This window comes from Spermophilus citellus, assembly GCF_964194105.1.
Source record: "Spermophilus citellus genome assembly, chromosome: 12".
NCBI classification, from domain to species: domain Eukaryota; kingdom Metazoa; phylum Chordata; class Mammalia; order Rodentia; family Sciuridae; genus Spermophilus; species Spermophilus citellus.
The window spans coordinates 72,392,073-72,412,374 of record NC_138198.1 but is presented as its reverse complement, the minus strand read 5'-3'; the positions used below and the strand labels follow the sequence as shown (position 1 = coordinate 72,412,374).

The 20,302-nt window shown below is 40.4% G+C and overlaps 1 protein-coding gene across 4 annotated transcripts in view; it reads left to right on the top strand.

Annotated features, from left to right (window-relative positions):
• The window catches only part of LOC308631582 (receptor-type tyrosine-protein phosphatase mu-like), a 102,349-nt gene that overhangs the window by 74,961 nt on the left and 7,086 nt on the right, over window positions 1-20,302 (top strand). For all 4 annotated transcript variants that reach the window (XR_014018260.1, XR_014018261.1, XR_014018262.1 and 1 more), the window contains one exon: window positions 41-86. Coding sequence is in view for 1 of the 4 variants with exons in the window: in XM_081262926.1 (XP_081119052.1) it covers window positions 41-51 (11 nt within the window). In the remaining 3 variants the exon portion in view is untranslated. The remainder of the gene's footprint in view (window positions 1-40; window positions 87-20,302) is intronic.

The following is a 20,302-nucleotide window of genomic DNA, read 5'->3' as shown; positions in this document are numbered from 1 at the left end:
CCAAATTGTAATGCTTAGTGTCACTTCCTCTTTCTTCCAGAGTTTCTTTGAAGGGCAGTCTGCACCATGGGATTCTGCTAAGAAAGGTGAGAACAGAATGAAGAACAGATATGGGAATATCATTGCATGTGAGTGCTGACAGTGTAATTGTGCTGTTGTAGAACCTTCTTTCCACATCTGATAAGATTGACCACCAGGCTCATGCAGTGAGAATTTACAGTGCAATTACTGCTTTCATCCTGCTGCAAGGGGCTAGTGTTATGCTCATACTAAAGGAAGGAAAAATGATCTGAATACTGCCACTACATCAGTGTGCTCTCCCTGTAGGCCCAGTTTTACTTTTAGATTTAAGGTTCTAGGAACATAGGTAATGTTAAAATGTGGAAAAGGAAGACACATTTTAGAAGGAGTAACACTCCAGTCCTAATGTTTCCCAGCTGCTTCATGAGAATGAATAGAAATCATGATGCACAGTCTGCCTTCATGCAAGGAGCTTGGCGTTCCCTGCGAATATTAACTCATGAATCCTCTGGACTCTGGGTTAGGTAGGTCAGTAATAGCCCCATTCTAAGGGCAGGAAAGTGAAAAACTCAGTGGTTAAATGATAGTCCCCATATCACAATACTCATTAGCAAAAGATCTAGGATTATATCTCAGAAATTCCCAGTGCTGGTGAAACTGAATGTTGCCAATCCATAATGCTTCAGATGGGTTTTAAATTGAGTCCAACATCATTAACGTTCCATAATGATGGTGAGACTCAAGGTAGATTGATGAACCTCTTCTCCCCAGGCTCATGCTACCCATCCACTGCATTAAACTGTTCTGAGTCACACATAACTGCATCATGGTGGTGACGGACTCACTGTAGTAACTTAACAGAATTAGCAGTATTTATAAAGACATGTAAACTAAACAAGAAGGCAGAGAGAACATCTAGCTCATCCTGCCTTATCACATGTAAGAGAACAAATTTGGAAGGTTTGGATATTCCAGGGGAGCAGTTAGTTTTATTGATTGTGAAAGTGCAGTTGAATTGCCTGAGTTAACATTTCTTGAGTTGATGCCACAGAGTCTATGGCAGTGCTGCCCCAGAGAAAATTCTGTTAAAACCACAGGAGGGTGCTGAACACTTGGCATGTGACTGGGATGACTGAGAAACTGACTTTTAACTTTTTATTTTGTTTTTATTATTTGAATTTAAATGGTACACAGACTCTTGGTCAGTGCAGATCCAAAGTTTTGGGGCTTCCATATAATATGAAACTTTTGAACCAAGCATTTTTTTGTTTTCCTTTTGGCCATGAATAGAGCCAAATCACCAGCTTTGCAGGTTACAGATGCTAGCTTCATTTATTTTGTGGGTTTTATTAAAGCATGGCCATATTTATTTGGTGCTTTAGTGGCCTTGTCAAGATCCTTTGTAGATGGGAGATGTTACCCCAAGGTCCAGGATTTGATTGCCCCTCAGTGAATTCATTCACCTGTGTGAGACTTTGTCAGAGACTGGGGACATGAAGGTCATCAAGATGAGATGTTGTCACTGCCCATGGGACAGAGCAGACCAGGCAGAGGACAGATCTCCATGGCTGTAGTCTTGCAGTTGACGGTATACAGTGCCATAGTGATTCAAAGAAGGAAAACATTACTTCTTAGCCCATCCAGACTCTTCCAAGTTCTTTCATGTTCTCTGGGATCTTGGGGAGGTCTTGCACTAGTAGAAAAATCCAGATTTCTCCAGTGGCTTACAGGAAGCTTCACTTCTGCACTAAATTCTGAGGGATTCACAGAGCTACCATGGACACTTCCCTTCACATGCAATGTGGAAGGGGACCTTGATGAGTCATTGTCCTTTAGTTGCTGTAATATCACCCATCTGAGCCTCATCTGAGCATAAAGCATACAGAAGGCCATGTCAAGGGGTGTCACTTTAGGTATGCTGAGTCAATTAATCTTTGTGCAGTGTAACTTGGAGTCCACTTCTTCCTGTTACATAATTTTATACCTGCACTTGGGAGACTCTTGAGAATATTTCTGAATGATTAATGGGAAAAATAATAGAGGTTAAGCATCCCTAATCTGAAAATCTGAGATCTAAAATGCTCCATGATCTAATATTTTTTGAACACTGACCAGATGCTGCAAGTGAAAAATTCTATACCATGAAACTTTGTTTCATACACAAAATCACTGAAAAAAGTTATACAAAATTCCCTTTGGCCTGTGCATATAAGGTGTATATGAAACATAAATATGTCATGTTTAGATTTAGACTTGGGTCCCATCCCCCAAGATATTTCATTATGTGTATGCAATATTCCAGAATTTAAAAAAATCTAAATCACTTCTGGTCCCATGCATTTCAGATAAAGGATTTTAACCATATAAATTCAGTGTTCACGGATCATTTACTTCTTCTAGTGACTGGTCTGTGTCCTTTGCATGCATTAACTAATTTACTCTTGTATGCAACACTATGAAATAGGTAATATTCTTTTGTCTATTTTATAAATGACAAAATTAAGGATGACACAGTTAATAAGATGTGGAGGCAGGCCTCCAACCTGGGAGCTGCTGTCTCTCCTACCTGATGTGCACTTTGAGGGTTGTTCCCATTGGCGTAGTTTAGCCTTTACCATCACATTCTTCACAGGCCAATCCCAGTGACAAGGCAGCTAAAGGAGACTGTGACTTTCCTTTCCCATCCTTCAGCTCTCCATGCCACCCCACTCCTAATAAATACACAAAAGAGCTAAAAACTATACTTAAAAGTGGCTTCAAGATAAGTCCTCTGTCCTTGAAGCTGACCCTTGAGGCCCTCTGTCAAGAAACTCCGGAGCTGCCTTTGCCTTCTGCACAAGTTCTGTATGATGCCTTCATGTCTGACATCTAAGGAGGACAGTGGGCACAATTTATTCATTATTAACTTATTTTTACTCATTGTCACCTAGCTCTGAATGGGCACAGAGAGGACAGGCTGTCAGAGGGCTTTTTAGGAATGGGCCAGATGTAAGGAAGAACAGTAGCCAGCAGGGCTGCCCTGCCTGTGTCCTGCCTGAGAAAGCAGGATGCCCAGCTGGAGGGCACTGGGCAGCATCCTGATCCTAGGGTGGCAGGAAGGCAAAAGAAAGTCACACGTGGCCCCACCTACTTCCCAGCTTATTATTACACAACATATACTGACTTTTTCATGAAGATATTTAAAAACCACAAATGCTGCACAAATATAAAATAGTTTCATGTAACTCAGTGAAATCCTTACTTTCAAGTTGATGTATGGAGAAGGGAAGTCACTTGTCTGTGATCTAGTACGTAGGTAGTTGTTCTTTTGTGATATGAAACAATGAAGTCTAGTTAATTTATTAGGAAAGTTTGTTTTTATAGACTTGGGAAGAGGCATGGCCCCTCCAGGCCAGCCTGACAATGGCCCTGTACTAACTGTCTCCTTTAGTAAAAAATTTCTAAGCTTCCTGCTCCATTCCAAGTACAGTCCTCCTGTGTTGTTCTTGATCAGCATCCTCTCTCCCCACCACCTGGAGGTTCTGCCCACCTTATCTTGACTTGACCCTCTGTATATCTGATGTGCACCTGCTTGTCACAGAAGTATATTACTCGATCCTCTGCTTAGTTCTCCTCACAGATGGACAAAGAGTATGTGAACCCATTCCTTCTTTCAATAAGTGTTATTGATCATTTACTATTTGCTAGATACCACTATAAAAAGGTGATAAAAAATAAATGGGTACTGCCCTCCTGGCAATTATAATCTGGTGCAGGGTTTGGCAAATGTTTTCTTGTAAAGGGTCCAATAGTAAATATTTTAGCTTTTACAAGTAACTTAGTCCAATCCTCTGATATAACAAATTATCACACACTGGGTAATTTGTAAATAATAGAAATGTACTTCTCATGGTTTTTAAGACTGGAAATTCCAAGCTCAAGATCAAGGTGCTAACAGGATAGGTGTCTGGTAAGGGCTGCTTTCTGCTTCATAGTTGTCACCTTGTTGCGATGTCCTCCAGCAGAGGAGATAAATTCTGTCCATGATGGAAGAGTAGAAGCATAAAAGGGCCTAACTAGTTCCTCCAGCCTTGTATAAGAGCACTAATCCTATTGACGGAGATAGAACCTTCATGGTCTAATTACTTCCTACAGGCCCCACCCCTTAATACTCTTATGTTGGAGATTAAGTTTTAACCTGAATTTTGGACAATTGCAACAGAGCAGTTAGTCTTGGTGCAGATGCTTAGCTAGTGCAAAAGCAGCCAGACAGGACTGAACCCAATGGAAGTATGACCTATAAACCTTCATTGCAAAGTCAGGCAGTGGGCTTTGGCCCACAGGACAGTATAGGCAGAGATAGAACACATTTAAATCTACCTGATACCCCCATGAATTTATAGTCTGTGGCCCACACTAGGCCAAGACATGCATGGAATAATCAATCTGATGTCCCCAAATAACTGGAAACTGTATTGTGGTGACACTGTTGGGGACTGGGTAGGACAAGGGAGAATGAGGGAGCAGGAGGCAGTCAGGAAAGAACTATTGGGCAAAATAAAAGAGTATAATATGGAATTGAAAGGTATAGTTTGGAGTCCTTGTCCCACCACCTGCTACCCTGTTGGCCTTGGGTAAGTCATTATCCTTAGTAATGTCATAATTTCCTGAGAACCATCACCTTTTACAGAAATGAACTGAAATGTCATATGAAGATAACATTGATTGTTGTCACCTGAAAAAAAAATCATATCTTTATTATTCCTCCTTCTGCTAAGCAGACTAAGTAACTGGTCATTTAAAATGAAAATCGGCATTTTGAAGTCTCAGGATCCCAATGAATAGTTAATATGTAATTACCAGTGCCATCTTGCTCCATAGTTGTTAGCCCCACTGTGGACAGTGACCCACCTCTTCGCAGGCTTGGCTCTGGCTTGTGTTTCTGAGTGGTTTGCACTGGATGTGGCCTTTCACCTTGATTTGGGGGATTGCATTTTCTAGCTTCCATCCCCCCTCCATCCCATCTTCCCCACCCCCTGCATTTTCTTTGTGTTTCTGTATTTTCTCAGTGTCTGCATTGTTTTTGTACCTGTCTGGGGGCAATGACAAGAAGAGACTTCTTTGCTCCTGCCTTTATAATCCAGTCTTCTTCATTCTCAGCTTCTGTAGCACCTCGAAACCTCTCCCTGTGCTCCTGTGCTCTCTTTTCATCTAATTCTTTTTTTTCATTTCTTAAAACTCCTCTAGAACTGTATGTTATTGAAAATTGCTTATTTACATAAGTATATGCTTTTCTATGAATATATATTTATATGTACCTACATATACTGGTTATTTTTTTTTAAAGAGAGAGTGAGAGAGGAGAGAGAGTGAGAGAGAGAATTTTTAATATTTATTTTTTAGTTCTCAGCGGACACAACATCTTTGTTGGTATGTGGTGCTGAGGATCGAACCCGGGCCGCACGCACGCCAGGTGAGCGTGCTACCGCTTGAGCCACATCCCCAGCCCCCATACACTGGTTATTTATGTGATTCTCTGTAAGGCTTCATCCTATCATATCTCCTAAGATAGCAATCATTTAGACCACCTGCCAAAGTTATTAATTCTTCTAAAATAGAGGGTCTAAATCCTCAGACAGATCTGTTAATCCACTCCAGCGAATCAGGGTGAATTTGATACCACACAGGGGATGAAGGAAAACCACTACCTTAGGCTTCAATAGCACAACTGCTCAGGCACCAGCCACCGGCCTGCATCTAGGTCAGACCCTGAGGTCTGAGTGGTGTGTCAGTAGGGAGGATGCCCATTCCAGCCCACATTTCCTTCAGTGCTTTGTGCCAGTCTTTTGTCATCACCATTTGGCAACTGCTTCACTTAGGTTGTCTGTCTGTCTTTACAGCAGTGACAGTAAATCTTGGCTATTGTTAAAGTTGTACAAGGATTTAAGGAATGAAAGAAAACAAGGATACTTCCTTAACCATGCTTATGTATATGCCCATAGATGCTTAATGGCTGTTTCTTTATAGGCTTAGAGATTAGTATTATCATCTCCCTTTCCATAAACAAGTATGTAATTGCACAAAGGTCAGTGTCACTCACTGGGAAGTCTGCCTCACAGAGTCAAGGCCCTGGGGACAGCACCACTAACTCCTGTGAGGAATTGGGGATTCCATCAACCTATCTTCAAGATGCTTGTTAGTGCTTTTCAAAGAACATTAAAACGTGCTTATAATGATCTCGTTCATCGTGCGAACACATTCCAGCAGTGTTCGCATATAAAATGGTGTTAATAGCACTTAAAATCTGTTTATTGGCTTTTGCTCCTAAGTAAGTTAAACTTTTCCGTTATTTACACTGTAGATTTGCTGAGCTAGCCTTTTCCCAATAGAAACTAACACTCTGTCTGCTGTTACCACCACACACACAGACACAGCCCCTATTACTCTCCACAGTTCCTAGCTATAATTAACTCCAAGTTGAAGGCATACACCAAATTTCCAGCTAACAAGGCAGCCTCCCTGCAGCTGGCTCTGAGTTCTGGAGGGCTGACTGTTGAAAAGAATGAGCCAGAATCTGCAGGAGTGTCCCAGGCAGAGTCCAGCCTCCTCTTTACTGTCATTCATTGAACAGATGCATATTGATCCGCCATGTGTCAGGTGCTGTGCCAAAATGAAGTCATTCTTTCCACTGATATTTATTGAGTACCTATTTCAGACCAGACACCATCCACAAACCAGAGACAGAGCAGGGAACAAAATAGCAGACTACTTTGTGGGTATAGTGCTTAACGTTCTTGCAGAGGGGACAGAAAAGTAATCACTAAGTGCATGGTTAAATAAGTGTATCGCAAAGTGAGTCACGCAACAGCAAAATTAAAGGAGGGGACGGAGTTGGTCTGAGGTGTGAGTTGCAGTTCTTCTGTGGTGGTCCAAGAGGACCTCCCTGAGGAAGGAGACACAATGCCAGCCAGGACCAGAAGCAGGGGAACAAGTGGCCATTCCAGACACAGGCTTTGAGGCAGAAGGAGTATGGTCAGGATGGCAAGGAGGCCAGTGTTAGCAGAGCAAAGGGAATGAACAGGAAAGTTGTAGGGTGTGTGGACACTGGGGTGAGCACACTAACAACAGCCGACAGAGTCCTTAGCCTCATGAACTTGATAGTCACAGTGCAGGGATTAGGAGAATTAGTAGGATGAAGTAAATGATCCCATACGATTGCACAATTAAATGAAACTGAAGTTAAGGGCACAAAAGAGGCACATGGGATTTTGAGAACTTAAACTGTAGGGGTTGATTTATTCAGGAGGTATGGAAAGGTGACCCTGAAGATGTGACATGGAAGACAACCGAATTAAGAGGATAAAGAAATCCCTGTAGTTTGATAGGCTGAGGCAGGAGGATCACAAGTTCAAAGCCAGCCTTATACTTAGCAACTTAGTGAAGCCCTAAGCCACTTAGCCAGACCCTCTCTCAAAATTAAAAAAAAAGAATGGCTGGGGATGTGTCTCAGTGATTGATCACCTCAGGGTTCAATCATTGGTACATTAAAAAAAAGGATAAGAACCTGTCACATGAGGGAGCCCCTTACATCTGAGGAACTGGACAGAAACCAGGGTAGCTAGAGCTTGGAGGGATTGGAGGTGGAAGTTAGGCAAAGGAAGGAAAGAGAAAAGGAGAATCCAGACCACAGAGCCTTTTAAGACACATTAAGGATTTTAGTCTTTATTATAATTACAAAGGAGACCACATTAATGGATTTTGGGGGGGAGGGGAGTGGGTTGTTAATTAAATTTTCATTGAAATTTTTTGGTCGAAGGAATAGAAAATGGATCAGAAAAGAACACTAGTTAGGAGATCCTGGGTAGCCCAGGTGAGAAACAGTAGTGCTGTGGCTAGAGAAAAGTTATGTTATAGATTCAAGAGAAGTAATTGACCAAACTGAAAGTTGGATAGGATATGGAGTAAGACAGAGGAGGCAGAGGTGACTCAGACTTCCAGTTTGCAGAAAGATGATGGATGGACATTTGGACAGATAGCAGATGGAGGGATGGGCCATTTACTCAGGTGGGCAACACTGGAAGGAATCAGAGTTGAAGAGGATCTCAGGGGTGAGCTTTCAGTTAGCAGTAGTATGGAAAGCTTATGGGTTTAAGTTGGGGACATTTTGAAACCTTTGAATGAATTGCCAATTGATGGTTACATAAAATGCTCTGGGATTTATAAGAGAAGGGTCTTGTCCTGGATATATAAGTGAATTATGGGGCAGATAGATGGCTGGGGAAGCCTTTGGCATGATGAGATTTTCTGCAAAGAATTATAAAAGGCATAGAGAGCCCAGGATCAACCCAGAGGGGCTGTAATAATAGACAATATGGAGATGAAATTGCTTAGCCTAGACACAGGAACATTGTGTTGTGCAGAAATGGGGGTGTTAATGATGTCCTGTTTGTAGACCTAGTATTGTGGAGACTGGGGTAGTGGCAAGGACAGCACCAAGTGTGGCATTAGCTGTGGATGTCATCTTCACTGGGGCACTCCAGGCATCCCCATGTAATTTTCTAATAATGAGAAAACTAAGAGGGCTCTGAAAACTTTCTTCCTACTCCATCCCTCCAGCTTCTTTTAATCTGTAGACCAATCTTGGTGGCTTGCATTAAAGACTTCACATTTTTTGTATTGGATTTTGTTTTGTAGCAAAGTTCTCTCTGCTAATTAAGTGACTCCCACAGTGCCTCTTCTTTCTTTTCCTTTCTCTTCTCCTCCCCCTCCCTCTTCCTTTCTCTCTTCTCTTCCCCAACCCCCTCCTCTGGAATCTACAATTGTCCTGATCTTGCTTAGCTGTAAAAACCAGAGCTATGGGAAGGGAGGAAACAAGAATTGAGTTGGAGGAGATTGAATTGGCAGGGAGAACTTTGACATTAAATTCTGGTAGACAAGACAAAAAGAAATAGCTTGACACAATTCATTCAGGAATGCAGAGTAGAGTCTAGAAAAATCAGGAGCAATAAGAGTCAAGGATCCCTGCCAGGATTCTGAACAGTGAAGAGTGAGAGTCCCTTAACAGAGAGACTAGGTAAACAAGGAGCCAGAAACAAAGCAAGAAAACCAGCAGACACTAATTCTTCTGCAGAGCCACCTACCATTAAACATGGGTCCCATTTTTGCTCCTTGCTCAGAGCCTGTGTTGTAGCGACAAACAAGGAAAGGCACCGAAGATAGCAGGAAACAGTTTTATTTGACTGCAGCCAGGTTCAGAGGGCACAGCTTTTGCTGTAATAATCAGTTAATCCCCTGAACCCCAAGTTCAGGTAGTTTCAGAATTTTATACCCAACATATAAGGAGAGGGGCTCAGAAGTTAACAATCTGTAGAAGCTCACATACAAGCTCACTGTTGTGGGCAAGTTAACCCTTCAAGGACTACACCTGAGAAGGGGAGAGCTTATTCTCCCCTTTCATTCCTCCCCCTGCCAGCTGTTACCATGGAGCCCAATTGGTAATTTCTCTTATCTTAAAAATGTAGACATCCCTGTGAAGCCCAGCTCAAGGCCAGAAGCCTTGTTCACACATTTCTACAAACTACTATACTGGATACATATTTGTAAAAAACTAGTAAGGGGGTGTCCAGTGCCTGGAGTGCTGATTTCTTCCTAGCCAGTGGCCAAGTAAGATAGGGCAGCACGAAAATAGGAAGTTTACCTACATTGAACTCTTTTGTAGAAACTCTTTTGCTGACAGTCCTAAAATCAGCCAGGGTGAAGATTTCTGGAGAAGCCCAGTTAAGACTTTTCTGTGGAGAAAGGGGGTGCCACTACACCTGTGTGGCTGGATTTGAGACTCCTTAGGGAACTAGCAGGGTTCAACACCAAAGGGAAGGATGCCAAGCACTTCCTACTGGTCATGGTCACCTAGCTCTTCTGCATCTTGTACCTTGAAACAGGTGCAACAGCATCTTTGGCTATATGTAACTACAAAAGGAGCAAAGCCATTCTTGGCAGCATCAGTGAAAATTAATTTTGAGTCTTCTCTCAGAGGCCAATGTTACTTAGATCACTGTGATTCCATTTTACCTTAACTATGTCATCAGTATTTAGCAGAAATGGAGAATTGGCTGGAGATGAAAGATTACCATTGATGTACTCCATTTCCATCACTGGGGGTATACCTAATTACAAGCAAGTTAAAATTTCAAGACCATTACCAATATTGTTATGTTTAATATGGAAGTATGAAAATATTTGAAGCTGCTGAGGGGTATTTTTAATATAATGTTACTTGATAAAAAGTGTGTAAGTATCATGTTTTATTTTTATTTTTATGTTTTTTTTTGGGGGGGGCGGGGTACTGGGGATTGAATTAAGGGGCACTCAACCACTGAGCTACATCCCCTGTTATATTTTATATTTTATTTAGAGACAGGGTCTCACTGAGTTGCTTAGCACCTTGCTATTGTCAAGGCTGGCTTTATAACCAGCAATATTCCAGTCTCAGCATACCATGTTTCAGAGACTTAGGGTAGAGAATTTTTATTTTCCTAGTTACCCAACAGTTTTCTGAAACATTTTTCTTTGTCATTGATACATAATAATTGTACATACTTGTGGGGTACACGTGATAATTCAATAATACTTTTTAAAAGATTGTGTTTTTTTCAAAAAATCACTATTCACTTATTCAAAAAATATTTAAGAGGGAACCTAATATGTTCTAGGTCCTAATATAGTGATAAGAAAAGGAAAATACATGCCTTTAGAGGCTTTTAAAATTTTCCCTTTCAAAATACTTTCAATGAAATAACTGACCTGGATAATATTTGTACAATTACAGCACTTTTACAGTATTATCTGCATGTCAGATATATTTCTTGGCAATTTGTCTTTTCATTTAATCCTTGAAATAGCTCAATTTCAGGAGCGCCTGCAAGGTAGGCGGACCTGCGACTCACCGGCAGAACAGGCCCAGCAACCCTCGCAGGGGCAGAGCGGGCAGGGGCAGAGCCGCCCCAGTGCCTGCTAGGTAGGCGGACCTGCAACCCACCAGCAGAACAGGCCCAGTGGCCTGCGGAGGGGCAGAGCTACCCCAGCGCCTGCAATGTAGGCGGACCTGTGAGCCACCAGCAGAACAGACCCAGCAACCCACGCAGGGGCAGAACCACCCCCGGCGCCTGCAAGGTAGGCGGACCTGCAACCACCGACAGAACAGGCCCAGCGGCCTGTGGAGGGGCAGAACTGCCGCACGCACCTGCAAGGTAGGCAGACCTGCTATCAACCGGCAGAACAGGCCCAGTGGCCTGCCAGCATGATAGGTACATTGTCCCAATTGGACGAGGGGCAGAGCCGCCGCCCGCGCCTTCGAGGGAGACTTTGCAACTATACAAGAGCAATATAAATATATAGGGGGAAAAGTCAATAACACAACAGTTTCACCAAGCACAAAGAAACGTGAGCAGTATGAAAAGACAAGGAAAGAAAGGACCACAAGCAATGCAGGTCAACTCAACGTTAGAAGAGGTAATATCTGCAGCAGATGGAAGGTCAGATAAAGAATTCAGGATATACATGCTTCAGATGATCTGGAGTCTCAAGGAAGACATTAGACAGCAAAATCAGACAATGAAAGATCACTTCGACAATGAATTACATAAACAAATCCAAAAAGCAAAAGATCAACTAAACAGGGAGATAGAGGTTATCAAAAACAAACAAACAGAAATCCTAGAAAGGCAGGAAGCAATAAACCAACTTAAAAACTCAATTGAGAATACTACCAGCAGAGTAGAACACTTAGAAGGTAGAACATCAGACAATGAAGACAAAGTATTTCAACTTGAAAAGAACATAGACAGCTCAGCAAGAGTGTTAAGAAACCATGAGCAGAACATCCAAGAAATATGGGATAACATAAAGAGACCAAACCTAAGAGTCATTGGGATACAGGAAGGTATAGAGGTCCAAACCAAAGGAATGAGCAATCTATTCAATGAAATAATACGAGAAAACTTCCCAGACTTGAAGAATGAGACAGAATCCCAAATCCTAGAAGCCTACAGGATGCCAAATGTGCACAATCATAAGAGATCCACACCTAGACACATTATAATGAAGATGCCCAATATACAGAATAAGGAGAGAATTTTAAAAGCTACAAGAGAAAGGAAGCAGATTACATTTAGGGGTAACCAATCAGGATAACAGCTGATCTTTCAACACAGACTCTGAAAGCTAGAAGATCCTGGAATAACATATTTCAAACACTGAAAGAAAATGGGTTCCAACCAAGAATTGTGTATCCAGCAAAATTAAGATTCAGGATGGAAGATGAAATTAAAACCTTCCACGATAAACAAAAGTTAAAAGAATTTGCAGCTAGAAAACCATCTCTTCAAAAAATCCTCAGCAAAACATTACAGGAAGAGGAAAAGGAAAATAACAATGAAAACCAACAGTGGGCCGCTGGGACCGGGAGCCCCCAGCTGCCTCACTGCAACAGGCAGGGCCCCACCTGCGGTCTGCTCCCCACAGCCGCTGAACCGGCTGAAGAAAAAAAAGTTTCCAAGAGGCAGGCTGAGAAAGTGGAGAAGGGTTACCCGGAGCGGCAGAGGGCGGCAGGGAGAGCCCGCCGCGGAGGGCGACGGAGCGCCCTGAGCCCCGGAGGTGTCCAGGCGGAAGCAGGTGAAGTCACAGTCTGTGAAAGACAAACAGCTGTGACTCAGCACTAATCCATCCCGCTGAAACAACTGGTCAGCCCTTCTCATCCTACGGAGGTAAATGCCTACCGAGCCTTCATAAGTAGTGGCCACAGTTTTGAAACGGGGCTTGGGAGAGACAGTAAGGACCCACCCGTTGCATTGGTCGCCCGGCAAAGGGAAACAAACTGTCGCCATTTGCAAGAGACACCACTATGGCAGAGAACTCACGTCATCAGACTGCGGCGGAGGAGATAACTTCATTGAAACCTGTGGCTACAGGTGTGTAATCCCCTAGCCTTCCCTCTCCACACATTGGGGAAACCTTAAGGGCCCCTCCAAGCTCTCCCGTAAGGGCCCCTCCCAGCTCTCCCGTGAGTGCTACAGCCAGCCCGAGGGAATCAGAGGTAGCGCGGGATCCGCGGCGCGGGACTACCACTCCCACCAGGGCTGACTGCTGAGGTCTCTTGCACCAGCTACCGGGGGAGTGGCTACCGGAGGGCAAGTAAAATTCGCTGAGGATTCTCAGCCCCAAGCTCTACAAACTTAGGGTCTGAGGGAATGGCAAACTGGAAGAGGGTGCCCAGTCGTTCATGAAAACAGGGCTCCCGGGAGCAGCAGACCTGGCGTGTATCCAGTATTGTGATGAGCAGCACCCGTGAGAGGGGCCTGGCTAGAGGAAAAGTGGGAAGTGACTAGACACAAGAGGAGGCCCTAGAAATTCAGGATTGGAGACTCGCCCAGTCTGGGAGGAGCTGCTGCACAGTGATTGGTTCCCGCGTATTGACAGGAGAAACTTGACCTGGTGGGCACAGCACCACCTACTGGAAGAGAAGTTAATCAAACTCTAAGACTGCATTTATTAGGTTTTTTTTCTTTTTTTCTTTTCTCTCTTTTTTTTTTTTTGATTTGGGTTTTTCTTTCATTTTCATTTTTCTTTCTTGTTTTTTTTTAAATTTTTTTTTTACAATTTTTTTTAATTTTTTTCTTCTAATTTTAATTTTAATTTTGTTAATTATTATTATTTTTTTAAATTTTTTTAGTTCCTATCTTTTTCTTCTTTTGTCTTTTCATTTTTCTTATCCCCACTTCCTTGAATTCTACCTGCTTACTCTCATTCTCTTCAGTGACTTCTTCCCTTCCCTTCTAATACCTTTCCTCCCAAGCATCAAATAAATTTATAGGAGTAAACAGTAACTCAGCAGTCAGACAGAACAAGAAGTAACATGAGCAGCTTCAAAAAGCAAGGAAGAAAAGGAGTACATACAATGCAGGACAGCCTAAATATTCAGGAAGACCTAGAGTCATCAGAAAAATGGTCATATAAAGAACTCAAGGAACACCTTAGACAGATGGAATAGAACCTTAAAGAGGATACAAGACAGCAAATTCAAGCAGCGAAAGAACACATTGAGAATGAATTACACAAACAGATAAAAGAAGAAGTTAAGCATCTCTATCAGGAGATAGAGATTATAAAAAATAATCAAACAATAATTCTAGAAATGAAGGAAACGATAAACCAAATTAAAAACTCAATTGAGAGTATCACTAACAGAGTGGAGCAAGTAGAAGCCAGAACGTCAGATAATGAAGACAAAATATATCATCTTGAAAAGAGTCTAGCCAACTCAGAAAGGCTGGTAAAAAATCACGAGAAAAACATCCAAGAGTAATGGGATAACATAAAAAAACCAAACTTATGAGTCATCGGGATAGAAGAAGGTACAGAGATTCAAACCAAGGGAATGAGTAACCTGCTGATTGAAATAATTACAGAAAACTTTCCAGAAATAAAAAAGGAAACAGATATACAAATTGAAGATGCATACAGGACACCGAGCACAAAAAATCACAGTAGAACAATGCCAAGACACATTGTTATGAAGATATCCAATATACAGAACAAAGAGAAAATATTAAAAGCTACAAGAGAAAGGAGACAGATTACATTCAGGGGTAAACCAATAAGGTTAACAACGGATTTTTCATCACAGACACTGAAAGCAAGAAGGTCATGGAACAATGTATTTCAAACAATGAAAGAAAATGGATGCCAACCAAGAATTCTGTATCCAGCAAAATTAAGCTTCAGGTATGACAACGAAATAAAAATCTTTCATGATAAACAAAAGTTAAAAGAATTTGCAGCCAGAAAACCAGCATTGCAAAGCATTTTGAGCAAAACACTACACAAGGAAGAAATGAAAAACAATAACCAAAACCATCAGTGGGAAGTGCCTCAGTAAAGACAGAGGGTGAGGGGAAAGATAATCATGGAGAAACAAACTAAATTTTTTAAAAAAAGGAAAAACAATCAAACATGGATGGAAGTATAAACCATATATCAATAGTAACTCTGAATGTTAATGGCTTAAACTCTCCAATAAAGCGACATAGGCTGGTATCATGGATTAAAAAAACAAATCCAACAATATGCTGCCTCCAGGAGACACATCTGATTGGAAATGACATACACAGGCTGAAGGTGAAAGGATGGGAAAAAATATACCACGCACACGGTCCTCGTAAGCAAGCAGGGGTGGCCATCCTCATATCAAATAAAATCGACTTCAAGTCTAAGTTAATCAAAAGGGATAAAGAAGGTCATTATATACTGTTAAAAGGAACCACTCACCAACAAGACATAACAATTATCAATATTTATGCACCAAATAATGGTGCTGCGACATTCATAAAACAAATTCTCCTCAAGTTCAAGAATCAAATAGACCACAACACAATAATTATGGGTGACTTCAACACACCTCTCTCACCATTGGACAGATCCTCCAAACAAAAGTTGAAAAAAGAAACTATAGAACCCAATATCACAATCAATAACCTAGACTTAACTGACATATATAGAATATATCAACCATCATCAAATGGATATACTTTTTTCTCAGCAGCACATGGATCCTTCTCAAAAATAGACCATATATTATGCCATAGGGCAACCCTCAGTAAATATAAAGGGGTGGAGATAATACCATGCATTTCATCTGATCATAATGGAATGAAGCAGGAAATAAATGATAAAAGAAGGAAGGAAAAATCCTACATCACATGGAAAATGAACAATATGTTACTGAATGATCAATGGGTTACAGAAGACATAAAGGAGGAAATCAAAAAATTCTTAGAGATAAATGAAAATACAGACACAACATATCGGAATCTATGGGACACAATGAAAGCAGTTTTAACAGGAAAATTCATCGCCTGGTGGTCATTCCTCAAAAAAAGAAAAAAACAACAAATAAATGAGCTCACTCTTCCTCTCAAAGCCCTAGAAAAGGAAGAGCAAAACAACAGCAAATGTAGCAGAAGGCAAGAAATAATTAAAATCAGAGCGGAAATCAATGAAATTGAAACAAAAGAAACTATTGAAAAAATTAACAAAACTAAAAGTTGGTTCTTCGAAAAAATAAATAAGATAGACAGAACTTTAGCCATGCTAACAAAGAGAAGTAGAGAGAGAATTCAAATTACTAACATATGGGATGAAAAAGGCAATATCACATCAGATGCTACAGAAATACAGAAGACAATTAGAAATTATTTTGAAAACCTATATTCCAATAAAATAGAAGATAGTGAAGACATCAATAAATTTCTTAAGTCATATGATTTGACCAGACTGAGTCAGGAGGATACACACAATTTGAACAGACCAATATCAATGGATGAAATTGAAGAAGCCATCAAAAGACTACCAACCAAGAAAAGCCCAGGATCGGATGGGTATACAGCGGAGTTTTACAAAACCTTTAAATAAGAATTAATACAAATACTCTTCAAGTTATTTCAGGAAATAGAAAAAGAGGGAGCTCTTCCAAATTCATTCTATGAGGCCAACATCACCCTGATTCCGAAACCAGATAAAGATACCTCAAAGAAAGAAAACTACAGACCAATATTTCTAATGAACCTAGATGCAAAAATCCTCAATAAAATTCTGGTGAATCAAATACAAAAACACATCAAAAAAATTGTGCACCATGATCAAGTAGGATTCATCCCTGGGATGCAAGGATGGTTCAACATACGGAAATCAATGTTATTCACCACATCAATAGACTTAAAAATAAGAACCATATGATCATCTCAATAGATGCAGAGAAAGCATTCGACAAAGTACAGCATCTCTTTATGTTCAAAACATTAGAAAAACTAGGGATAACAGGAACTGACCTTGACATTGTAAAAGCTATCTATGCTAAGCCTCAGGCTAGCATCATTCTGAATGGACAAAAGTTGAAGGCATTCCCTCTAAAATCCGGAACAAGACAGGGATGCCCTCTATCACCACTTCTATTCAATATAGTTCTCGAAACACTGGCCAGAGCAATTAGACAGACGAAAGAAATTAAAGGCATAAAAATTGGAAAAGAAGAACTTAAATTATCACTATTTGCAGATGACATGATTCTATACCTAGAAGTCCCAAAAGGGTCTACAAAGAAACTATTAGAGCTAATAAATGAATTCAGCAAAGTGGCAGGATATAAAATCAACACGCATAAATCAAAGGCATTTCTGTATATCAGCGACAAAACTTCTGAAACAGAAATGAGGAAAAACACTCCATTCACAATATCCTCAAAAAAAAAAATAAAATACTTGGGAATCAACCTAACAAAAGAGGTGAAAGATTTATACAATGAAAACTACAGAACCCTAAAGAGAGAAGTAGAAGAAGATCTTAGAAGATGGAAAAATATACCCTGTTCATGGATAGGCAGAACTAACATCATCAAAATGGCGATATTACCAAAAGTTCTCTATAGGTTTAATGCAATGCCAATCAAAATTCCAACGGCATTTCTTGTAGAAATAGATAAAGCAATCATGAAATTCATATGGAAAAATAAAAGACCCAGAATAGCAACAGCAATTCTAAACAGGAAGTGTGAATCAGGCGGTATAGCGATACCAGACCTCAAACTATATTACAGAGCAATAGTGACAAAAACAGCATGGTACTGGTACCAAAACAGGCCGGTGGATCAATGGTATAGAATAGAGGACACAGAGACTAATCCACAAAGTTACAACTATCTTATATTTGATAAAGGGGCTAAAAGCATGCAATGGAGGAAGGATAGCATCTTCAACAAATGGTGTTGGGAAAACTGGAAATCCACATGCAACAAAATGAAACTGAATCCCTTTCTCTCGCCATGCACAAAAGTTAACTCAAAATGGATCAAGGAGCTTGATATCAAATCAGAGACTCTGCATCTGATAGAAGAAAAAGTTGGCTCCGATCTACATATTGTGGGGTCGGGCTCCAAATTCCTTAATAGGACACCCACAGCCCAAGAGTTAATAACAAGAATCAACAAATGGGACTTACTTAAACTTAAAAGTTTTTTCTCAGCAAGAGAAACAATAAGAGAGGTAAATAGGGAGCCTACATCCTGGGAACAAATTTTTACTCCTCACACTTCAGATAGAGCCCTAATATCCAGAGTATACAAAGAACTCAAAAAATTAGACAATAAGATAACAAATAACCCAATCAACAAATGGGCCAAGGACCTGAACAGACACTTCTCGGAGGAGGATATACAATCAATCAACAAGTACATGAAAAAATGCTCACCATCTCTAGCAGTCAGAGAAATGCAAATCAAAACCACCCTAAGATACCATCTCACTCCAGTAAGATTGGCAGCCACTATGAAGTCAAACAATAACAAGTGCTGGCGAGGATGTGGAGAAAAGGGTACACTTGTACATTGCTGGTGGGACTGCAAATTGGTGTGACCAATTTGGAAAGCAGTTTGGAGATTCCTGGGAAATATGGGAATGGAACCACCATTTGACCCTGCTATTGCCCTTCTCGGACTATTCCCTGAAGACCTTAAAAGAGCATGCTACAGGGACACTGCCACATCGATGTTCATAGCAGCACAATTCACAATAGCTAGACTGTGGAACCAACCTAGATGCCCTTCAATAGATGAATGGATAAAAAAATGTGGCATCTATACACAATGGAGTACTATGCAGCAATAAAAAATGACAAAATCATAGAATTTTCAGGGAAATGGATGGCACTAGAGCAGATTATGCTTAGTGAAGCTAGCCAATCCCTAAAAAAAAATACCAAATGTCTTCTCTGATATAATGAGAGCAACTATGAACAGAGCAGGGAGGAAGAGTAGGAAGAAAAGAGTAACATTAAACAGAGACATGAGATGGGAGGGAAAGGGAGAGAAAAGGGAAATTGCATGGAAATGAAGGGAGACCCTCATTGCTATACAAAATTACATATAAGAGGTTGTGAGGGGAATGGGAAAATAAACAAGGAGAGAAATGAATTACAGTAGATGGGGTAGAGAGAGAAGATGGGAGGCGAGGGGAGGGGGGATAGTAGGGGATAGGAAAGGTAGCAGAATACAACAATTACTAATAGGGCATTATGTAAAATTGTGGATGTGTAACCAACGTGATTCTGCAATCTGCATTTGGGGTAAAATTGGGGGTTCATAACCCACTTCAATCTTATGTATGAAATATGATATGTCAAGAGCTTTGTAATGTTGTGAACAACCAATAAAAAAAATTCAAGGTCTTAAAAAAATAATAAAATAAAATTAAAAAAAAGAATAAAAAAGAAAACCAACAGTGGGAGGTAGTACAGTAAAGAGGGGAAAATAATCAAAGAGGAAAAACAAACCATGTTAAGTAACATAAATAAACAAATATGGCTGGAAGAACAACCCATATCTCAATAATAACCCTAAATGTTAATGGCTTAAACTCACCAATTAAGAGACACAGGCTAGTAGAATGGATCACAAAACAAGACCCAACAATATGCTGCCTACAGGAGACGCATTTGATAGGAAAAGACATAGATAGACTGAAGGTGAAAGGTTGGGAAAAATCATATCACTCATATGGACTTTGGAAACAAGCAGAAGTGTCCATACTCATATCAAATAAAATAGATTTCAAGCCAAAGTTAATCAAAAGGGATAAAGAGTGACACTACGTACTGCTCAATGGAACCATACACCAACAAGACATAACAATGATAAATATATATGCCCCAAACAATGGTGCAGCTATGTTCATCAAACAAACTCTTCTCAAGTTTAAGAGTCTAATAGATCACCATATAGTAATCATGGAAGACTTCAACACACCTCTCTCACCACTGGAGAGATCTTCCAAACAAAAGTTGAAAGAGGAAACTATAGAACTCAATAACACAATTAATAACCTAGACTTAATTGACATATATAGAATATACCACCCAACATCAAGCAGTTACCCTTTTTTCTCAGCAGCACATGGATCCTTCTCAAAAATAGATCATATATTATGTCACAGGGCAACTCTTAGCCAGTATAAAGGAGTAGAGATAATACCATGCATCTTATCTGATCATAATGGAATGAAACTGAAAATCAACAATAAAAGAAGGAAGGAAAAATCATGCATCACTTGGAGAATGAAAAATAGGGTACTGAATGATCAATGGGTTATAGAAGACATCAAGGAGGAAATTAAAAAATTCTTAGAGATAAATGAAAACACAGACACAACATATCGGAATCTATGGGACACAGTGAAAGCAGTTCTAAGAGGAAAATTCATTG